Source organism: Rhinopithecus bieti, unplaced genomic scaffold (assembly GCF_001698545.2).
Source record: "Rhinopithecus bieti isolate Rb0 unplaced genomic scaffold, ASM169854v2 scaffold_13400, whole genome shotgun sequence".
NCBI classification, from domain to species: Eukaryota; Metazoa; Chordata; class Mammalia; order Primates; family Cercopithecidae; genus Rhinopithecus; species Rhinopithecus bieti.
In genome coordinates this window covers 1,577,536-1,600,105 of record NW_016807991.1, presented here as the reverse complement: position 1 = coordinate 1,600,105, position 22,570 = coordinate 1,577,536, and the positions used below count along the sequence as shown (strand labels likewise).

General features: G+C 51.4%; 1 protein-coding gene across 3 annotated transcripts in view; it reads left to right on the top strand.

The window, feature by feature from the left end:
• Positions 1 to 22,570, top strand: part of SDK2 (sidekick cell adhesion molecule 2) — a 330,648-nt gene that overhangs the window by 248,444 nt on the left and 59,634 nt on the right. For all 3 annotated transcript variants that reach the window (XM_017884897.1, XM_017884896.1, XM_017884898.1), the window contains exons 19-29: positions 8,875 to 9,070; positions 9,258 to 9,356; positions 9,790 to 9,981; positions 11,718 to 11,839; positions 12,512 to 12,621; positions 12,753 to 12,903; positions 15,921 to 16,158; positions 16,988 to 17,103; positions 17,752 to 17,941; positions 19,960 to 20,058; positions 21,011 to 21,205. In XM_017884897.1, coding sequence (XP_017740386.1) covers positions 8,875 to 9,070; positions 9,258 to 9,356; positions 9,790 to 9,981; positions 11,718 to 11,839; positions 12,512 to 12,621; positions 12,753 to 12,903; positions 15,921 to 16,158; positions 16,988 to 17,103; positions 17,752 to 17,941; positions 19,960 to 20,058; positions 21,011 to 21,205 — 1,708 coding nt within the window. The remainder of the gene's footprint in view (positions 1 to 8,874; positions 9,071 to 9,257; positions 9,357 to 9,789; positions 9,982 to 11,717; positions 11,840 to 12,511; positions 12,622 to 12,752; positions 12,904 to 15,920; positions 16,159 to 16,987; positions 17,104 to 17,751; positions 17,942 to 19,959; positions 20,059 to 21,010; positions 21,206 to 22,570) is intronic.

Below are 22,570 nucleotides of genomic sequence, written 5' to 3'. Positions count from 1 at the left end.
ACTGCAGTGAACACCTATAGCCCCATTCCCAGCTTTAACAACGCTCAACTCCCAGCCAGGTATGTTCCATCTCTGCCCCAACCCTCTGCCTCTCCCCTAGAACATTTTGAAGCAAATCGCAGGCATTGTATCAGTTCATCCATGAATGTTTCTGGAAAGAAATAGTATAGATGAGGTCTCTATTTAAAACAAAACCACAGTAACCACATTATCATTATGATGGCTAAAAATATCAGCAGGCCCTGTAATATCATCAGATATCCAGTCAGCCTTCAAATTCCCTTGATTGCCGCATAATTTCTGTTACTCGTGGTTTTATTTGCTTCAGGATCTAAATGAAGTTCACACAATTGCAGTCACTTGAGGGGTTTTTTTAGGTCTCAGATGATCTACAGATTCTTTCTTTCTCTCTCCCTCTCTCTTTTTTGTAATTTATTTGGGAAGAAACTTAGTCATTTGTCCAACAGAATTTTCCACTGTCTGGATTTCGCTGATTGCATCCCTGTGGGGTCATTCAATGCATTCCTCCAAACACTATAGTTACAGTGAATTGGAACTTAAAGCTAGAGGTTAATCTGATTCAGGTTTGATTTTTTTGTTATCCAAAATATTTTACTTCTGAGCGTGATAGCTCACGCCTGTAATTCCAGCACTTTGGGAGGCCGAGGTGGGTGGATCATGAGGTCAGGAGATTGAGACCATCCTGGCTAACACGGTGAAACCCCATCTTTACTAAAAATACAAAAAAAAATTAGCTGAGCGAGGTGGCAGGCGCCTGTAGTCCCAGCTACTCGGGAGGCTGAGGCAGGAGAATGGCGTGAACCCAGGGGGCGGAGCTTGCAGTGAGCCGAGATCGCACCACTGCACTCCAGCCTGGGCAACAGAGTGAGACTCCGTCTCAAAAAAAAAAAAAATTAGCCAAGTGTAGTGGTACATGCCTGTAATCTCAGCTACTTAGGAGGCTGAGGCAGAAGAATTGCCAGAAGAATTGCCTGAACCTGGGAGGCAGGGGTTGCAGTGAACAGAGATCACACCATTGCACTCCAGCCTGGGCGACACAGCGAGACTGTCTCAAAAAAAAAAAAAAAAGAAAAGAAAAGAAAAGAAATATTTTACTTCCTAGATGGCATTATGTATTTCGATCAGAAGGCACAAAGTCCGGCTGTGTCTCTTACTGTGAGGTCAGCCACTGACAGTCATCTATGAGCTATCATTTCAGTAAGGGTTATAATATGGGGATAGGCAAATATTACAATTTCTTCTTGACTTAGTAACTGAAATGCTTTCAAAAAAACAAGAATTTTCCCTTTACCAACTTTTTGGCTACCTGAAGTTTCAGTTTATCTAGGAAAAGCAGGATAAGTGTTCAATTCTTTTCCCTTATTTACCAATTTTTCATATAATGAATTGGTTCTGGCCGGGCGTGGTGTATCACACCTGTAATCCCAACACTTTGGGAGGCTGAGGCAGAGACTTGCTTGAGGCCAGGAGTTCAAGACCAGCCTAGGCAATATAGTGAGACTCCCTCCCCCGTCTCTATTTCTAAAAACAGAAAAAATAAATAATAAATGGATTCCTTATTGTCTTCTCAGGTAATAGATGAACTTGGGTTGGAGGGGGACATCTTTCTGTTTTGTTTTGGGTTTGCTAGTACTATTAGATAACTAAGGATTTTTTTTAATACAAATCTGACATGTTTCAATCTATTACCATGATTATGCTTCTTGAATGGTACTGGGTGCTGCCAATTCAGTGGTACAAATGGACCCATCGTTGACCTCTTCCACTTGACGGTGAGCCCTCTTGACGTGGCCCCAGTAGTCTCTGATGGCTTCCTTGCAATTTGGTATGACAAGGTGTTCCAAACTATTATATATACATTCCCCTCACTGTGCCAGGCATCGGCCATTTTTTCAAGGGGCTCTTGTTACTTTTAGAGAGAAATGATAGTTATAGATATCACAGTTTCAGCACTTGCAGTGCATCTATTCCAGAAATGGTTGTTGTTTCTAGGCCCTTTTAATGGCTAGCTAAACAATACTTTATTTTTTAAGATACTATAGATACTCACACTTGCAATTCCATTTCATGATGACAGACTCTTTAATAATCTCATTGGTCTTTTGTCTATATCTCTTTTGTCCATACTGAAATTCCAGTTCCTACAATACCAGCGTTTTACCCACCTACATTATCCCCACAAACACACACAACAGTTTCAGAATAGTCATATCCACACTCTGATTACTGAACATAGTTTCCGATTATTGCCGTTCTTCTTGTTCCTAAGGTATATCCCTCTAGGGACGGACTTCGCATCGCACTGCTAAGTCTTGTGAAGTCATTTCTCTCTGTAATTTTGCCACAGCTCAATACTCTATTAGGTTCATTTGCTTCATTGTGGTTTTGATTTTTAGGGATTGATTTTTTAATTTAATTTTGTTCCATAATTACGTTGAATATTTACATAACAAAGTCAAATCTACAAAGCAAATTCAGAGAAAATCAGCTCAATCCTTATCCTCTCACACCCCATAAGTCTGATTGCTTTCTGTTTTCTTGGTTTGGTTTTTCTTCCTTTTTTTCTTTTTTTTTGGTTTTTTTTTTCTTTCTTTTTTTTTTTTTTTTTTTTTTTGAGACAGAGTCTCGCTTTGTCGCCCAGGCTGGAGTGCAGTGGCTGGATCTCAGCTCACTGCAAGCACTGCCTCCCGGGTTCACGCCATTCTCCTGCCTCAGCCTCCCGAGTAGCTGGGACTACAGGCACCCGCCACCTCGCCTGGCTAGTTTTTTTTGTATTTTAGTAGAGACAGGGTTTCACCGTGTTAGCCAGGATGGTCTCGATCTCCTGACCTCGTGATCTGCCCGTCTCGGCCTCCCAAAGTGCTGGTATTACAGGCTTGAGCCACCACGCATTCTTTTTTAATATAAACAAGTACAGGCCAGGTGCAGTGGCTCATGCCTGTAATTCCAGCACTTTGGGACGCCGAGGCGGGCAGATCATTTGAGATCAGGAGTTCAAGACCAGCATGGTCAACATGGTGAAATCTCATCTCCATTAAAAATACAAAAAAAAGAAAAAATTAGCTGCGCATGGTGGCAGGCGCCTGTAATCCCAGCTCTTCAGGAGGCTGAGGCAGGAGAATCGTTTGAACTGGGGAGGCAGAGATTGCAGTGAGCCAAGATCTCGCCACTGCACTCTAGCCTGGGCAACAGAGCGAGACTCCATCTCAAAAAACAAACAAGCAAAAAGTATAGTAGGCCCTTCTTAGCCATGGATTCCACATCTGTGGATTCAGCCACTCTCGTATGGTTCTGAAAATATTCAGAAAAAGATTGCATCTATACTAAACATGTACAGACTTTTTTGTCATTATTCCCCCCAAACAATACAGTATAACAACTATTTACATAGCATTTACATTGTGTTAGGTATTACAATAATCTGAAGGTGATTTAAGGTATATAAGAGGAGGTGTGTAGGTTACATGCAAATACTACACCATTTTATATCAGGGACTTGAGCAGCTGTGGGTTTTGGTATCTGTGGGGGGTCCTGGAACCAATCCCACATGAATAGCAAGGATTTGCTATTCATGCCTACATAAATGTGTGTGCTCTCCTTCTCAGATAAGTGGCAATGTACTTTCCACATTCTCGATCGATTGATCTATCTATAGATAGATAGATGGATAGATTTTTTTTTTTTTTTTTTTTTTTTGAGATGGAGTTTTGTTCTTTTGCCTAGGCTGGAGTGCAGTAGTGCAATCTTGGCTCACTGCAACCTCTGCCTTCCAATTTCAAGCGATTCTCCTGCCTCAGCCTCCAGAGTAGCTGAGATTACAGGCGCCCACCACCACACCCAGCTAAATTTTGTATTTTTAGTAGAGATGGGGTTTCACATGTTAGCCAGGATGGTCTCGAACTCCTGACCTCATGATTCGCCCACCTCGGCCTCCCAAAGTGCTGGGATTACAGGTGTGAGCTACTGCGCCCAGTACCTTTATTATTATCATTATTTAGAATATATTTTGGAGGTCACTCCATAAAAGTATAAAGAGACATCCCTTGTTCTTTTTGACACCTGTATCCTCGGCTACCCTATGGATCTCCCACAGTTTAATCAAGCAGCCCCCGAGTGATGACATTTTGGTGGTTTCTAGTCTTTTACTATAACTACCCTTTCTGCAGTGAATGACTTTGTGCATATATCTTCTTTTTTTTTCTGAGATGGAGTTTCACTCTTGTTGCCCAGGCTGGAATATAGTTGCGTGATCTCAGGTCACTGCAACCTCCACCTCCCATGTTCAAGCAATTCTCCTGCCTCAGCCTCCCAAGTAGCTAGGATTACAGGCACCCACCATCACGCCTGGCTAAGTTTTTGCATTTTTAGTAGAGACGGGGTTTCACCCTGTTGGCCAGGCTGGCCTCGAACTCCTGACCTCAGGTGATCCACCCACCTCGGCCTCCCAAAGTGCTGGGATTATAGGCATGAGCCACCGCACCCGGCTTCTTCTTTTGTTTTCACAATATAACTTTGGACTAGATTCCTAAAAATGAGATTGTTGAGTCAAAGGGAAAATGTGTAAATAATTTTGCTACTATTTCCAAATACCCGTCATTCAATTTATTTTTTAATGTTTTAATTTTTTTTTTTTTCTTTTTTGAGATGGAGTCTCGCTCTGTCACCCAGGCTGGAGTGCAGGGGCGCAATCTCAGCTCACTGCAAGCTCTGCCTCCCAGGTTCATGCCATTCTCCTGCCTCAGCCTCCCGAGTAGCTGGGACTCCAGGCGCCCGCCACCACACCCAGCTAATTTTTTGTAATTTTAGTAGAGACGGTGTTTCACCATGTTAGCCAGGATGGTCTCGTTCTCCTGATCTCGTGATCCACCCGCCTAGGCCTCCCAAAGCGCTGGGATTACAGGCGTGAGCCACCGTGCCTGGCCTTAATGTTTTAATTTTTAAACCTAAAATATGTGATTCAAAAAACCAAAAAAGTAAAAAAATAGTAAACAGATAGTGGAAGGCCTCCATCCCAGCCCAGTCTCCCACCTGCCTGGCTGTACTGTGGCCAACTCCAAAACCCTCCTCACTCCAGGTGGCCGCTGTCGTTGCTTTCTTACATCTCCTTCCAAGTTGTTTTCTGGAAGTCTGTGCATGTGCAAAAGGGTAGAGGGAGAGAGACAGAGAGGATTTCTCTGACATTTTTTTTTTTTTTTTTTTTTTTTTTTTTTTTGGAGGCAGAGTCTTACTCTGTTGCCCAGGCTGGAGTGCAATGGCGCCATCTCAGCTCATTGCAACCTCTGCCTCCCAGGTTCAAGCAATTCTCCTGCCTCAGCCTCCCAAGTAGCTGGGATTACAGGCATGTGCCACCACCCCCGGCTAATTTTTGTATTATTAGTATTATTAGTAGAGACAGGGTTTCACCATGTTGGCCAGGCTGGTCTCAAACTCCTGACCTCAGGTGATCCACCCGCCTTGGCCTCCCAAAGTGCTGGGATTACAGGCGTAGAGCCATAGCACCCAGCCTGACTTTTATTTTCTAACTTTAGTAGCTAGATGCCATATATACCATCCCACACCCACAACCCTATGGAGGATTCCCTCCACCAGGGACAGGAGACATTTCACCTGCTCCTCCCTGAAACCCAGCAAGGCAGCTGTTTCTATCCCTTAGCATAGCCTGAGGCTCAGAGTGGTCAAGCGACTTTCCCTGAGTCCCACATTAAGTCACAGAACTGGGTTCAGGTTCAAGTGTGCCAGCTGCAAGGATGCCCTCCTGCCACACCCTCCGTCAGCAGCACCGCTGCTCAGTTACAAGACTTGTCTCCCTGGGCCTCTGCTCTCTAAGCGGGAATGGCATGTCCCAGGAAGCCAGGTGTACTGCTCATTCCCCAGAACCCACCCGAGCCTTCTCAGGGGAGCCCCGTCTGCTTAGAACCTGAGACTAAGGACCTAGTAGGGTAAATCAACACTGAAACTGACTAACAAGGAGAAGGCACAGAGACGTCCTAAAGAACACTCATCTCAACATCTCTGTGTACCTTTGAGAGACAGAAGTCATCATGAAAGGTCCCAGGGTCCACAAATTGAGCCAGCTCTTCATAGGTCCACGTGCCAGCTCCTTAACCTTCCTGAACCTCGCTTTCCTTTTCTGTAACAGCCTAGGACAATGATTTCCATCTGCTCCTCATTGTGATGATTAAATAAGGCCAGGCACATAGTAAGAGTTCAACAGGTGGAAGCCCTGTTGTGTGTTGAGCTGAGCACGAAGGTTCCATCCCACAGCTGCCCAGAGCCCAACCTCTTTAGGGCAATGAAGGACCCAAAAGGCAATTTTTCTCTCTCTCTCCCTGGACCTGAGGTGGGGAGGCCTCCTATCCCCAAGCCTCCTCCTTTTCGCATGCAGCTGGAGAAGGACAAGTGGCTCACATCCCAGAGTAAATTTTTTTTTTTTTTTTTTTTTTTTTTTTGAGACAGTCTCGCTCTCTCGCCCAGGCTGGAGAACAATGGTGTGATCTCGGCTCACTGCAAGCTCCACCTCCCGGGTTCACGCCATTCTTCTGCCACAGCCTCCCGAGTAGCTGGGACTACAGGCGCACAACACCATACACAGCTAATTTTTTTGTAGTTTTTAGTAGAGACCGGGTTTCACCATGTTAGCCAGGATGGTCTCAATCTCCTGACCTCGTGATCCACCTGCCTCAGCCTCCCAAAGTGCTGCGATTACAGGTGTTAGCCACCATGCCCGGCCCAGAGTAAATATTTTGAAACAACCACAGGAACCCATGGCCCTGCCGCCATCTTGGATCCAGGCATCAAGCTGTAGGAAAATGAAGTCAACAGCGTGACTCCACAAACCACACTTCCATTACCCTGTGTGCTTCCTCTGGGTCATTTTTGTGGGTAAGGCCCGGTGATACTGTTTTAAGGCACCTGTAAAGACACCCTTTTTCCTTTATTTAAAAAAAATGGTAGAGATTATAACTGGCCTAAGCCCAATAAAATAATATTTACCCAGATTTTATACTTGCTAGGGAACACACCACACAATTAATTCTAACAGCATAATTAATTTGAATTTACATTAATTAAATTAAATTAAAACATTAGACTTGTTTCTTAATCTACTCAAAAGAAGTTCGGCAACATAATTGCTATGAAACAAGATAATCGAAATACGGAGGATATTTAACATACTTATTAAATGCCACTTAGTATTTCTGTTTAGTATTTTGAGGGTCTAATTAGTGTCTAATTAACTTGCTATAGGCTATCTTTTCACAATACCAATTAAATTTCAAAACATCCTTTATAAATACACGGCCATGAAAAGGAGAAGATTAAGCATTGTTATAGGCATGAGTTAATCGGGAGACATTGGCGTGGTATTGTTTTATATCTATAAATACCCGTGCTTATTAAAACTCATCAAGTGTTGCTTTTCACCATTAATTGCTATTTAATCAACTTCAAATAAATGAGGAAATCTCTGAAACCAGCTGTCATTATTGGAGACAGATGAAGGGCCCAGAAACAGGAGCGTGAGGTGAGAGCAGGAGGCGAGAGAAGCAGGAGGGGGCGGGGGCCGTGTACAATCTGCAGAGGAGAGATTAGCAAGAACTTGAGGGATTTCCACATAGGACTTTCTTGCTGATGCCCCACCTCTGCTTAATATTTAAGATGGAAATCCCAACTTAGAAGGAGTGTAAGAGGATAATGGTTATCCACAAACTGAAGTTCCCAGCTTTGTAGGAAGTACCCTTGGAGAACTCCAAAGACGAAGCTGCCCAGCTCACATGGAGCAAGATGTAGGAGCTCAGGGCTTGGAATCCCAGAACCAGCTTCCCCCTACCTGTGTGACCCTCTTTGAGCCTCAGTTTCCTCATCTGTAAAATACAGAGTTGGGCTGGGCACAGTGGCTCATGCCTGTAATCCCAGCACTTTGGGAGGCCAAGGCAGGTGGATCACTTGAGGGTGGGAGTTTGAGACCAGCCTGGCCAACATGGTGAAACCCCGTCTCTACTAAAAATACAAAAATTAGCTGGACATGGTGGTGCGTGTCTGTAATCCCATCTACTCAGGAGGCTGAGACAGGAGAATTGCTTGAACCCAGGAGTCAGAGGTTGCAGTGAGCCTAGATCATGCCATTGCACTCCAGCCTGGGCGACAAAGTAAGAAGACTGTCTCAAATAAATAAATTAATTTAATTTAATTTAATTTAATTTAATTTAATTTAATACGGGGCTGGACCGGGCATAGTGGCTCATGCCTATAAACCCAGCACTTTGGGAGGCTGAGGTGGGAGGATTTCTTGAGCCCAGGAGGTTGAGCCTGCAGTGAGCTGTGATCATGCCACTGTACTCCAGCCTGGACAGCATACTGAGACCCCATCTCACAAAAGGAATACAGGGCCAGCTTCGTGGATATGCCACCTGTGCAGTTGTCCAGGGCCCCATGTTTGAAAAGACCCCACACTTAGTTAAATGCTCTGCTGCTATCATCTTAAAATTCTTAGTCATTTTTGAACAAGGGGCAAAATTTTCATTTTGCACTGAGACTGCAAATTATGCAGCTGTTCCTGGTGAAATGCCACCCTCTCAGTCTCTGTGAGAATTGAGTGAGAGGCGACTCCTGGGAAGTACCCAGCACGGTGCTTTGCATAAAGTCAGTGGCTCAAGAACTGGAGAAGTGCCCCAAAGTGAACTCCAGTGCCCCGTGGTTTCCCTGCACTGCCTGTCCCTTCCCTCCGAGGAGACACCACAGGGACTCCAGTCCCTGGACACCATCTGTTGACTGGCCCAGCCTGTGGGAGAGGGCTTGGCCTCTTCTGGAACCTTCCTGCTGCCCTGTGTGACTTGCTGGCCTCTCTGCAGCTGATCGCCTGGGAGCCAGAGCAGGAAGAGGAGGTTACCATGGTGACCGCCCGGCCTAACTTTCAAGACAGCATCCACGTGGGCTTCGTGTCTGGCCTGAAGAAGTTCACCGAGTACTTCACCTCGGTGCTGTGTTTCACCACCCCCGGGGATGGGCCACGCAGCACCCCGCAGCTGGTGCGCACCCATGAGGATGGTAGGCACCCCCCAGCCCTGCTCTCTCTGCCCCACCCAAGGCCAGGCTGGGTGCCCCAGGCAGAAGGGCAGCCCGGGCTTATCTCCCAGGCTGAGGTACCCCCAGATTACCATAGGCTGTCTCACAGATGATGGTCTCTTTCTAGCTCTAACTGGCCTTGGGGGGTGGGGGTCCTTTTGGGGTGCAGTGCCTGGGCCCGTGGGACACCTGAGCTTCAGCGAGATCCTGGACACGTCGCTGAAGGTCAGCTGGCAAGAGCCGGGAGAGAAAAATGGCATCCTCACAGGTAGGCACCGCAGTGTTTCTGAACCAGAGGGTAGGACAGGGCTGGGAAAGGTCAGAGCTGGTCCATCCCCTGCCTTTGAGCTACTTTTCACCCAAACCCTTGAAGCCAACCCACGCTTTCTTAGATACCATCACAAGAGGCTCTCGGCACCTCCACTTGATTACGCATCGCAGAGTCTCCAGCCCCACACCTTCAGTCACAGATCTCAGTGGCTGCCATGATGACTCATTACATCCCTTGCAATTCCCTGAAGTGCTGGCATCCCACTGAGGCTACACCTGAGACCCAGGGCATGACGCCAGCAGCTCCCACCTCCCTTGACCCCATTGCTCCCAATGTGGATCTAATTGCCAGCCTAGTGGAGAAGGGAGAAGTGGGTCAGGCCAACTGGTGATCACAGCCAAGCTCATGCCAACACGGGGGCTCTCCCCAGGGTACCGGATCTCCTGGGAGGAGTACAACCGAACCAACACCCGTGTGACCCACTACCTGCCCAACGTGACCTTGGAGTACCGTGTCACAGGCCTCACCGCGCTCACCACCTACACCATCGAGGTGGCCGCCATGACCTCGAAGGGCCAGGGCCAAGTGTCCGCCTCCACCATCTCGTCTGGGGTGCCCCCAGGTAAGTGCCCACTCTCAGTGCAGGACTCTTGGAATTCTCCTGAGCAGCATCCCTTTCTAGAGACCCCTTATTGGCTGGGCGTGGTGGCTCACGCCTGTAATCCCAGCACCTTGAGAGGCCGAGGCAGGTGGATCACTTGAGGTCAGGAGTTCGAGACCAGCCTGGCCAAGGTGGTGAAACCCTGTCTCTACTAAAAATACAAAAATTAGCCAGGTGTGGTGGTGCATGCTTGTAATCCCAGTTAATTGGGAGGCTGAGGATGGAGAATCATTTGAACCCAGGTGGTAGAGGTTGCAGTGAGCCGAGATCACACCACCACACTCCAGCCTGGGTGACAGGGCCAGATCATGTCTCAAAAAAAAAAAAAAAAAAAAAAAAAAGAGGCCCCTTGTCTTTCAGGAATACCAGCGTTCTTCACACGGGCTCTCCCCTTCCCTTGTGCTGTGTGGGTCCAGGTCCTCTCAGAACAGGCCAAATCCCCGGGATCCCAGGTCTCTGGACAGGGGCTCCCCTGGCCCCCTGCTGTGTCTTCCCACAGCTCTCAGAAAAGCAGAGGCCCCCTACCTTGTCTCATTTCCCCACCAGCTCCTCCCTTCACCCATTTCTCACAAGATTCCACACCAGGCAATGGTATCTGTGATTCGGGTGAAAAAGTCCCGCTGTCGCCCAGAGTCTACCTTGGATTCCACCGTGTGGAAGTGTTGGTTGGGAGGTGGCAGAGCATGGTGGGAATACTCCTAGGCCTGGCACAGAGATCAAGCCCAGGTCCACTCTCAGCTCTGCTTCTGCCAAGCCCTACAACCTTAAGCAAGTTCCAGGTCCCCTCTGTGCCTCAGTTTCCCCATCTGTATATATGGGAAGTTGGACTGGATAACCATGTGGTCCCATCCAGATCAGTCAGGCAGTGCTTGTATGACCTGCCAGCATCCCTCCACCTGCTGTGTAGATGACTGGGCTGCCTAAGCCTCAGTCAACCCCCAGTGATAAATACAGCCATGCTGGCAAATACATATGTAGCGCTCACGGGGCATGGTGTTAGGAGCTTTGCACACATTGACTCATTTAATCCTCACAACAACCCTGAGGGAGGTGTTGTTATTATCATCTTCGTTACCAAGGAGGACATGGAGGCACAGAGAGGTGGATAACTTGTGCAAAGACACACAGCCTGTAAGTAATGGAGTTAGATTTAAACTCATTCTGACTCCAGAATCTGTGCTCTTTCTGTTCTTCCTGAGCTCCAAGATCCCCAGGGTTCCTGGCGGAAAATAAGCTTCCCCTGTCCCCATCCATCCTGTCACCTTCCTGAGCTGTCATTAGGCTTAGGAGGGCCAGAGATCTGTGCGGATGGAGGGAGGATTGGTCCTGTTTGGTTTCTTTCTCAGCCCGGCTTGGTTTTAATGCAGCTTTCAGCTTCCTTATGAGCACCTCACTCACATCCAGAACTGCCAGGAAGAAGGGGGCATTCCAGCCCCTGTTTCCTGGCCCTGAGCCTCCTCTCAGCCCCGGGAGATCTCCCTTGGCCCCCAATTCTGTCTCAGCCTCCTGGCATGAACATGGTTCTCCGTAAGACGCGGGAACGAAGACTGTGGGTGGAGTGAGGCCGTGGTTGCGCTTCTCCTCGAACATTTCCAGGAAAAGCATGACACACAGACCTCTCCATGCCCAAAAGTCGCGTTTGACATGGAGGGCTATTCTCGCCGCATCTCCTTCCCCACCCTGTTCTCCTTTTCCAGAACTCCCAGGGCCCCCCACCAACCTGGGCATTTCCAACATCGGCCCCCGCTCCGTGACCTTGCAGTTCAGGCCAGGCTACGACGGGAAAACCTCCATCTCCCGCTGGCTGGTGGAAGCCCAGGTAGGGCAGGCCTGGGGCCTGGGCCGCAGCCCCCGCCAGGGCACCCCGTGCTCTTGAGTGCAAAAATCTTATGTGTGTTTCAGCCTGTGTGAATTTCACATGCAACTCTCAATGGCCAATTATACCCCAAATGCTCATACTTCCCAATATCGTCTACAGCTCCCCCTGCCCCTCACCTGTGTACATGGAAAAACACACACATTACAGTCCCCTCCAGGTGCTGGAATATAAAAATATCTGCCTTGGCTGTACCCTGGAATCATCAGGGGAGCGTTCAGAAGTGTCAGCACCTGCATCCCACCCACAGAAACTCTGATTCTGATTTAGCTGGTTTGAGGGGCAGCCTGGGTCTCTGGAATTGCCCCAGGATGTTTAGGAGAATCACCTGGGCTGCTTGTTAAACGCACAGATTCCTGGGCAGTGCTCCAAGGATTCTGACGGGCCCAGGAATATGTTGATCACCAGCATCCTGAGAGATTCTAAGGCAGGAGGGCTGAGTCACACTTGCAGTCGTGTTTAGGGGCCTGGAAAGATGGTAGCCCCATTTGGTGCCCTCCAGGTGAGCCCTGGGATCTGAACCAAGTTCTTCCCTGGCAGGGCTTGTACCGGGGCTTAGAGCACCCTGTGTGAACCCTGTAGGCTAGACAGGCCTAAGGTCTCGCCCTTTTCCAGGTAGGTGTGGTCGGGGAGGGAGAGGAGTGGTTGTTGATCCACCAGCTCTCCAACGAGCCCGATGCCCGCTCCATGGAGGTGCCCGACCTCAACCCCTTCACCTACTACAGGTAACAAGACCGGCCCGGGGAGAGGGCAGCAGCCCCAGGGCTGGGGGTGGGTGGGGGCCGTGGCCCAGACCAGGACAGGGTTGAGAGCTGAGTCCTGCCCTTACCATCTTTCTCATCTCTCACCACCCCAGCTTCCGCATGCGCCAGGTGAACATCGTGGGCACCAGCCCCCCCAGTCAGCCTTCTAGAAAGATCCAGACCCTGCAGGCACCCCCTGACATGGCCCCAGCCAACGTGTCTCTGCGAACGGCCAGTGAGACCAGCCTGTGGCTGCGCTGGATGGTAAGGCTCCCTGCGGGGCAGGGGTGGGACCTCTCCATGAGCTTCCGGTCATTGCCTCCCAGAAGGTGAGCACTGGAATTCCTATGGCTCCTTTCTCTTCTCTTTCTCTTTTCTTTACTTACCTGGTGAGATGCCTGATAATCAACATCTTAGCCAAATGAACAAATACCCCCCGCCAATGAGAGGAAGGAGCTAAAAGATACTGTTTACTGAGCATCGCCAAGTGGCAAGCATTTTAAATTTTTCATCCCATTTGATTCTCCCAGTAATCTTACAAAGGACACATGATCATCTCAATTTACAGCTAAGAAAACTGAGGCTCAGAGAGGTTAAGAACTTGCCCAAAGCCACACAGCTCCAAGCGACGAGTCTGGGATTCAGGTGCCACTGTGGCATTCAGAGAGTGTGCCCCAGATCAGGGTTATGTGTTGAGGGTCATGACCCTGGGCCATCCTGCACGAGGTAGTGATAGTAACATGCTGAGGCTTCCTCTCCTACCAGGCGCTATTCTGACAACAAGCCTGTGACAGCAGAGTGATCCTTGTCCCCATTTTGCAGATGAGGAAACTGGAGCAGAAGAGAGGTCAGATAACTTGCCCCAGGCCTCCCACATCCTCCCACGTGCTTTCATGAACAGCAGGGCTGAGGTCCCAACCCAGGGAATCTGTACCCGCAAGTCCACAGCCCTAACCGTTGGGTACACTGCCATCTCATCCTCTGGAGAACAGGAGAGGCCATTTCTCCCTGCCAGGCCCTCTGCAACATCATTTCCCAGCACGCGTCCCACAGAGCAGCAATCCCAGGAGGTGCTTGGAGCAAACAAGAATTCTTAGACAAATAAATGTGGGGAACAGCAGTGCATCCCACAGCTCCGTAGAGAATCCGGGAACACTAGCATAGCAGGAGCCCTCTTGACCCCACTTCCCCAGGCCCGTCTGACCACACAAACCCTTTGTTTCCATGTAAGATTTACTCGTAGGCCGGGCGCGGTGGCTCAAGCCTGTAATCCCAGCACTTTGGGAGGCCGAGACGGGCGGATCACGAGGTCAGGAGATCGAGACCATCCTGGCTAATACGGTGAAACCCCGTCTCTACTAAAAAAAATACAAAAAACTAGCCGGGCGAGGTGGCGGGCGCCTGTAGTCCCAGCTACTCGGGAGGCTGAGGCAGGAGAATGGCGTAAACCCGGGAGGCGGAGCTTGCAGTGAGCTGAGATCCGGCCACTGCACTCCAGCCTGGGTGACAGAGCGAAACTCCGTCTCAAAAAAAAAAAAAAAAAAAGATCTTACTCGTTGTGCAAAACACAACTGGCAAACACACCACACTGTGAAGTCATTACTGCCGTTCCCATGTGTGGACAGCTTGATGCTAACAGCCATGAAAGCACTTGGCACCGTCAGTCCTCGATAAATATTAGTTATTAATTGCAGTTCCCTTCCCAGAGTGGCTGGCACCTGAGCAGAGCTGCAGAGCTGTCTCAGCCCAGCTCAGTGCCCTGTGCACAGTGTGACCATGCCCACCTCCTGCCCCTTTGCTCCCAGTCATCCCCACCCCAGACTGGCTCCCTGCTTCCTTCCTGAGTCTCACTTTAAGGTTTATAGCTACTAAAAGGTTAGAGTCTGATGCTGAGGGCAGGGACTGCATGGGGGAATAGGAAGGCAGTTGCCGCGTGGCACAGGGCCCTAGACACCTCTCAGGCCCATGATTAATGGTGCGTGGGCCATTACCTTTCCTCAGCAGGTAAAGGAATGTGCACGTAAGCCACATCTCCGGCTCTCAAGCCCATCGATTCCTATCTTAATGGTCTTTGGTCGGCTTCACTAAGTGTCTGCAGGAGGGAGGAAGCGTGTAGTGAGCAGGGGAGGTTGGGGCCGAAGGTGAGGAGTGGGGTAAAGTGGGTTAGCCTGGGGTGAGCTTGTGGACCAAAGGCCCTCCAGAGCCCCTGGGGAAGCAGAATTGGGGGAGGTGAGGGCTGGAGATGCCCGCACCCCAGCTCTGTGCCCTTCCGAGGAGTGGAGGCCGGGCCCTGGGCTCCCCTCCCTGTGTGCACACCTCCACTCTCACCAGTGCTGCCCATGGTCATCCACACAACCTTAAGCTCGTGACCACAGGCTCATCAGCGTAGTCCTAAGGCCCAACAAAGAAACCTGACTTTTATTTTCTGTGAGACTCAAACAAGAAGGAGGAGGCTGGTTGGGTGTAGTGGCTTGTAATCCCAGCACTTTGGGAGGCCGAGGTGAGCAAATGGCTTGAGTTCAGGAGTTTGAGACCAACCTTGGCAACATGGCAAAACCGTGTCTCTACAAAACTTAGCAGGCATGGTGACACATACCTATAGTCCCAGCTACTCAGGAGGCTGAGGCAAGAGGATCGCTTGAGCCCAGGAGGTAGAGGTTGCAGTGAGCTGAGATGGCACCATGGCACTCCAGCCTGAGAGACAGAGCCAGATCCTGTCTTAAAAAAAAAAAAGAAAAGAAAAGAAAGGGAAAAGAAAAAAAGGAGGTTGAAAATGCAGCAGGAGAGACTGAAGTTTGCTGGACAGTAGGACTTCCTGACCAGCAGGTACCCCATTCATCCTGCTCTCTGCCCATGCTCACTCCTCCAAAGGCAGGCATGAGCTGAGACCAGGTGTGATAGGCAATTAAGTGTGTGCCGGCAGCCTGAGTGACAGAGGTAAGCAGCAGAGACAGCAGAGCGAAAGGTGGCGGTGCTATCAGCATGTCGGACAGACGGCCTTTGTGGCTTCTGGCTCCCTTGGCAGGGTAATAGATTTGTCACATGCACAATAAGGGATGCCGCTTCTCTATCCTCCCTGCAGGAAGATAAGAGCCCATCAGAAACACAGTCACACAACCTAAGCCACACTCGAGTGAGAGAGCCTCATGTGGACACTGACTGGGTGACAGTGGGATGGATAGCCCTGAAGGCTCCCTGGAGGAGAGGGTACCAGAGCAGTTCTTCCCTGCACAGTGGGGGGCCTGGCTCATAGCATCTTTGCTGCCTCTGCCCCACTGCAGCCTCTCCCGGAGATGGAATACAATGGGAACCCTGAGTCCGTGGGCTACAAGATCAAGTACAGCCGGTCAGATGGGCACGGCAAGACACTGAGCCACGTGGTGCAGGACCGCGTGGAGCGGGAGTACACCATTGAGGACTTGGAGGAGTGGACGGAGTACCGCGTCCAGGTCCAGGCCTTCAATGCCATCGGGAGCGGGCCCTGGAGCCAGACGGTGGTGGGCAGGACCCGGGAGTCAGGTACTGACCCCTCACACCCAGCCACCCTGCTGCCTCTCCCCTCCTTGGTCTATGTGCCCTCAGGGCCATCCAAGGGCGTGCCAGGCTGAAGCTGTTGTTCAAAAACAGCCTGAGCTCATTTCCTCTGCTTATGCTCAACGTCACAATGATGTTGCCACATCTCCCAGCACCTGCCACTTCCCTGCAACTGTGCCTGCTATTCCCATATTCCCATGGGGGACCGGGTGTCCCTGCCTCTGGAGGACAGCTAAGTAGGCTCCACCATTCATACTGCCCACTCCCCTGCCCTCAGCTTTAACCCTGAAACCCAGTGGTGCCTGAAAGACCACAGTGGAGGGATCGGGGAAAGGGTTAGCTCTCAGAACATTCCAGAATCACTACCAGAAGCTCCTGGGGGCCTGCCCAGGGGTGACCCACAGAATGTGAGCCCGACATTCAGGCAACCCTCATCCATCCACACGTGCTTCACTGCTCTGTGGCTTTTTCCTGGCACCCTTTAAATGACAGACAGCTCTCCTGGGCCACCCTGGTCCCTCTGCCAACCCTCTCTGCTGTGCTAGCAGGAAATGCAAGCTCATCTAATCCTAACCTGAGCAGAGAATCCTGTGGGGAGGCTCATCTGAAACCGGAAACAGCGTCTGCAGCATTCCAAAACCAAAGGCCGTCTTGGTGGGATCGTTTGCAGTTTGGGGACCATGTATGCTACGTTTCTTCCATAGAGAGGCAACATCAAACTGGCCCCTCCCTTGGCCCCCTGTCCTGGTCCATGTCCCTTGCACGATCAGTGTTGGGTCCTGAGTGCCTTCTCTCCACTCCCTTTCACCCACAGTCCCCTCTTCTGGCCCCACCAACGTGTCTGTACTGGCCACCACCTCCAGCAGCATGCTGGTGCGCTGGAGTGAGGTCCCCGAAGCTGATCGCAACGGGCTTGTGCTGGGCTATAAGGTGAGTCCCAGGATCCCAAGAGGTGGAGTCCCTACACTGGCCCCTCCAGCGTCTCCATCCAAGGAGCCATGTTCTTATCACCCTCTGGGTGTCTGCCTCCTAGAGTGGATATAGGGGATCTGCCTGGCGTCCTAGCCAATGGTCACCATGGCAACCACAAGTCATCCCTTGTGGGTGGGGAGGCACCCAGAGAGAACCCAGGTCCTCGGGCTGCTCCTCCTCTCTTGGGAGGCCATGCTGGATGCCCCCAGCCTCACTCGACTCTGAGGGACCCAGTTTTGATTTTCATTATCTTTTAGAATCCCTTTTAAAGCTGTGCCTAGTCACATGGTCCAGCCCTGGTTTGGAAGATGGAGATGTGTGACACAGAGCTGCTAGCTGTGTGACCTTGCATAAGTCACGCCCCGTGTCTAGGGCTGTCTTCCCACCTGCATGCCCTCTCAGGAGCCTTCTTGCTCCGTGACTGAGTCCGTCTTTGTGTCCCCAGCCCTCCGGGTATACTAGCTTTGCAGTTACCCCCGATCCTGGGGCCAAGTCACTCCAAAGAGCCCAAGTCTACCCACCCCCTTCCTGGGGAGGAGACTCATGAAAAGTGTGGATGGGTGAGACGCAGGCCCGAGGCCCTTACCCTGTGCTGGGCCCTGACAGGTGATATATAAGGAGAAGGACTCGGATGCCCAGCCCCGATTCTGGCTGGTGGAAGGCAACTCGTCTCGCAGTGCTCAGCTCACCGGCTTGGGCAAATATGTGCTCTATGAGGTCCAAGTGCTGGCTTTCACACGCATCGGGGACGGCAGCCCCAGCCACCCTCCCATCCTGGAGCGGACGCTGGATGATGGTGAGTCCAAATCCCAGCGAGCTTGGGGAAGACTGGGAGGGCCCGCCCTTCCTCCTGCCCATCTGGCCTTGCCCTTCTGGGGTCAGGCTCTGCCCCACGGGGAGCCGTGGCCTCAGGCCTCCTGTAGGGATGGGTCACTCGGAGCCACCAGCCCCACTGCAGCAGGTGCTGATTACAGCCTGTGTATCCCTGAGGACAATGCGGAGGCCGTTTGACATCTGATTTAGTCTCTTGGTCTCTCTGCAAAACAAGTGTACGGAGTAGGGACTTGCCCCAGTTTTAATTTACTTTTTTTTTTTTTTTTTGGTAGAGTATCACTGTGTCACCCAGGCTGGAGTGCAGTGGTGCGATCTTGGCCCACTACGACCTCCGCCTCCCAGGTTCAAACCATTCTCTTGCCTCAGCCTCCTGAGCAGCTGGGATTACAGGCGATGGCCACCACGCCCAGTTAATTATTGTATTTTTAGTAGAGCTGGTGTTTCACCATGTTGGCCAGGCTGGTCTTGAACTCCTGACCTCAGGTGATCCACCCGCCTCAGCCTCTCAACGTGCTGGAATTATAGGTATGAGCTACTGCGCCCAGCCAGTTTTACTTTGTTTTTCAACTAGAGCAGGTTCACTTTGAGTAAAGGTCTGTGAAAATGAAAGTATTTTTCCTGGACACACGAACCTCCTGGTCCTGTTTGCAAAAGAATGTCACCAGCAGGCTGCAGGCATTCATCCCTGTAGCAAAACTCCCCATCAGAAGCTGACCAATGCATCCCTTGCCCCCTCCCATCTCCCCACACACACACCCACCTACTGCCCCCCACAGACATTTGCAGGAGCCAGACCAGAGTGCAGAAGGAAGCCCAAATACCATATGTTTGCATATGCTAACATTATTCATCAAGCTAATGAACTGTTAAATTAAATATGTTCTATCCTCCTGCCTTGACAGATACACTCTTATAATGATCTGGAAGGCCAGGTTCAAGTTTAGAAATCTCAGGCTGGGCGTGGTGACTCACGCCTGTAATCCTAGCACTTTAGGCAGCCCAGGCAGGCAGACCACTTGAGGTCAGGAGTTCGAGACCAGCCTGGCCAACATGGTAAAACCCTGTCTCTACCAAAAATACAAAAATTAGCCAGCTATGGTGGCACATGCCTGTAGTCCCAGCTACTGGGAGGCTGAGGCAGGAGAATCGCTTGAACCTGGGAGGCAGAGGTTGCAGTGAGCTGAGATCATGCCACTGCACTCCAGCCTGGGCGACAGAGCAAGACTCAGTCTCAAAAAAAAAAAAAAAAAGGTTTGGAAATCTAAGACGTGTTGTCATTCTGTGCTGGAATGCGGCAACACAGGAAGAGTGTCCCCTCCCCAGCTACCCTCCCCCATCCCCTGCCCCGTTCTCTCCTCACCCTCTCCTTTGAGCCACTCCATTCAATCTTCATCTCTACACCTGCAAAATAGCTACCCCTTGGCCCTCCCTGGAGGCAAGGGTGCATAGCCTACCCTCAGGAGGGTGGATGTGGGGACCAGGTCCATGCAGCCCCTGGAAGCATGCTTAGGGCTCTCCAGGCAGGGAATTCCAGGGTCCCAGGATTCCAGAGCAAGGTCTAGAGAGAGGAGTGGTGCAGGCTGGGGGTGTCCATTTCCTATTACCCCAAGGACACTTCACCCCATGGGGGGAAGGAAGTCAGAACAGGACCTTCTGAAGCACAGACACATCCATCCAGGGCCCACACGCCCAGCTCTGAGGGTAGCCCGGTTCTGGGGCGTGTATACAATGAGCAGAGGAGGCTGGAGCTCGAGTCCCTGCCAAAAGACGCCTATTTTGAGGGCGGAAAGCCCCCTTGGTTCCATGTTCTTTCCCTGGCTCCTAACACAGTGTCAGGCACAGGGCAGCACTCCACAGAAATTCACTAAGCTGGGCGGCCGCTTCCCCCTCCACCCCGCCAGGCTGCTCTGCCCGAGCTGGTCTCATCCCCAGCTGAGCGGCAGCCTCATCCGTTGGCCTCTTCTCCTTTGGCCCCTCCAGTCCCAGGACCACCCATGGGCATCCTGTTCCCAGAGGTGCGGACCACGTCTGTGCGGCTGATCTGGCAGCCCCCTGCTGCCCCCAATGGCATCATTCTTGGTAAGCCTTTGCCCTTCCTGTGCCCCGGCTGCAGGAAGGAGGAGGAGGCATGAGCTGTAGAGGAGGCCACTTCGTGACTGGCTAGAGGGAGAGCAGGTCCAGGGAGCCTCCACGGCCCCTCTCGAATGGGATCTGAGTGTTAGTCCTGTTAGAAGTTCCAGGGTGTCAGATTATCTTCTGGAGGGCAAGATCAGAGTCCAAGTCCCCTAAGAGTCATAGGTTGGCTTTGCGTCCCCAAATGTCCCCAGGCCCCCAGCCTGCCGGCCATCTGGTAAACCTCGGACGCTGTTCCTTAGCACAGCCAAGTGAGGGCACGCTGGCCGGCTCAACACAGCTGGAAAAGAGTCCCAAGGCGCAGGGGAGGGAGGCTACAGATGGGAAGCTTCATCTCACGTTCAGGGTTCCCCCAACACACACACCCAGGGTTCCGGTGGGCAGCTGCGTGAACTTGAGCAAGTCTACTCCCCTCTGCAGCCTCAGTCCCCTCACCTTTAAAATGGGCTTGGACTACCTGCACCTATCCCGGGGTCTCAGTCCCGACCTCACGCACCACCTGCCCGAGAACAATGCCACATCACCAAGACAGAGTGGAGGCAGGAAGGGCAAATGCGTTAGCCCAGAAAAACCTGGGCTGGGATTCCAGCTCTGTCACTTACCAGCAGGTGATCTGACCTCCCCGGGCCTCAGTTTCTTCACTTGGGGCTGTTATGGGGGTCACAGACACTGTGTATAGAGTGCCTCTCCATGCCACCCACAGTCCACCCTCCCCAGGAGGCAGCTGAAGACTGGAGAGTGACCCAGAGGCCTCAGGCAGACAGACCACAGCCAAAGTGACCACAGCACGGTGGCCATATGCAGACACAGCTGTGGCTTTGGACGGAACAACCCTTCCCGGGGCCCTGGGGGCAGCTTGCCTTGCTTGCCATAGTAGCCATGTGCTTCCTTCCCACAGCTTACCAGATCACACACCGGCTGAACACCACCACGGCCAACACCGCCACCGTGGAGGTGCTGGCACCCAGTGCCCGGCAGTACACAGCTACGGGTCTCAAGCCAGAGTCTGTCTACCTGTTCCGCATCACGGCCCAGACCCGCAAGGGCTGGGGAGATGCTGCCGAGGCCTTGGTGGTGACCACCGAGAAGAGAGGTGACTGCCCACAGGGGCCAGGGGAGGCCTGGGGGGCAGCTGAGGCGTGCCAGCCAGTGCTCTGAGCTGCTCCTAGTGGATGGCTGGTATGAGCCGCAGTGCCCTGGGTGAGAATGGAAGGTGGGCTCCAATCTCTGAAGTCAAAGTTAGCGAGGGGTCTAGTAGACTCCCAGAGATGGACTGCAAGTTCACTCCCAAGGACCCTGCTCTGGTCTGGTTTCCTAAAGGGAAAGTGTGTGGCCAGCCTCAGTGGCTCATGCCTGTAATCCCAGCACTTGAGGAGGCTGAGGCAGGTGGATCACTTGAGGTCAGGAGTTTGAGACCTGCCTGGCTGACATGGCAAAACCTCGTCTCTACTAAAAATACAAATATTAGGCAGGTGTGGTGGCGCACACCTGTAATCCCAGCTACTCAGGAAGCTGAGACATGAGAATCACTTGAACCCGGGAGACGGAGATTGCAGTGAGCCAAGATCGCACCACTGCATTCCAGCCTGGGTGACAGAACAAGACTCTGTCTAATTTAATTAATTAATTAGTTAAGGGAGGGTTAGTGACCATCTTCCCTCTCCCCTCCCTGCTCGCAGCCCTGGCCTTGTCACGACAGATGGGCGCGGGATCAGTGCTATAGCCTGGAGCTCCGGCTGCCATTGCACTGCTGCCCTGAGCTGGCACCTTGCCTGACCTTGGGCTCCCCAAAAGAAAGCCCTGGACCCAACTGGCCTGAAAGGGACATTAGAAAATCCTCTCAACCTGGACCACATAGTGAGACCCCATCTCTACAGAACATAGAAATATTAACCATAGGCCAGGCATGGTGGCTCACACCTGTAATCCCAGCACTTTGGGAGGCTGAGACAGGTGGATCACCTGAGGTCGGGAGTTCAAGACCAGCCTGGCCAACATGGTGAAACCTCGTCCCTACTAAAAATACAAAAATTAGCTGGGCGTGGTGGCGCACGTCGGTAACCCCAGCTACTTGGGAGGCTGAGGCAAGAGAATCACTTGAACCTGGGAGGTGGAGGTTTCAGTGAGCCAAGATCATACCGCTGCACTCCAGCCTGGGCTACAGAGTGAGACTCCATCTCAAAAAAAAAAGAAATATTAGCCAGGTGTGGTAGTGTACATCTGTAGTCCCAGCCATTCAAGAGGCCGAGGTAGAAGGATTGCTTGGATCAAGGAGTTTGAGGCTGCAGTGAGCTATGATCGTGCCACTGCACTCCAGCCTGGGCAACAGATACAGACCCTGTCTGTGTTTTAAATAAAGAAAGAAAAGGAAGGAGGGAAAGGGGAAGGGGAGGGGAAGGGGAAGGGAAGGGAAGGGAAGAGAGAAAGATGGGAGGGGAAGGGAGGGAAGGGGAGGGGA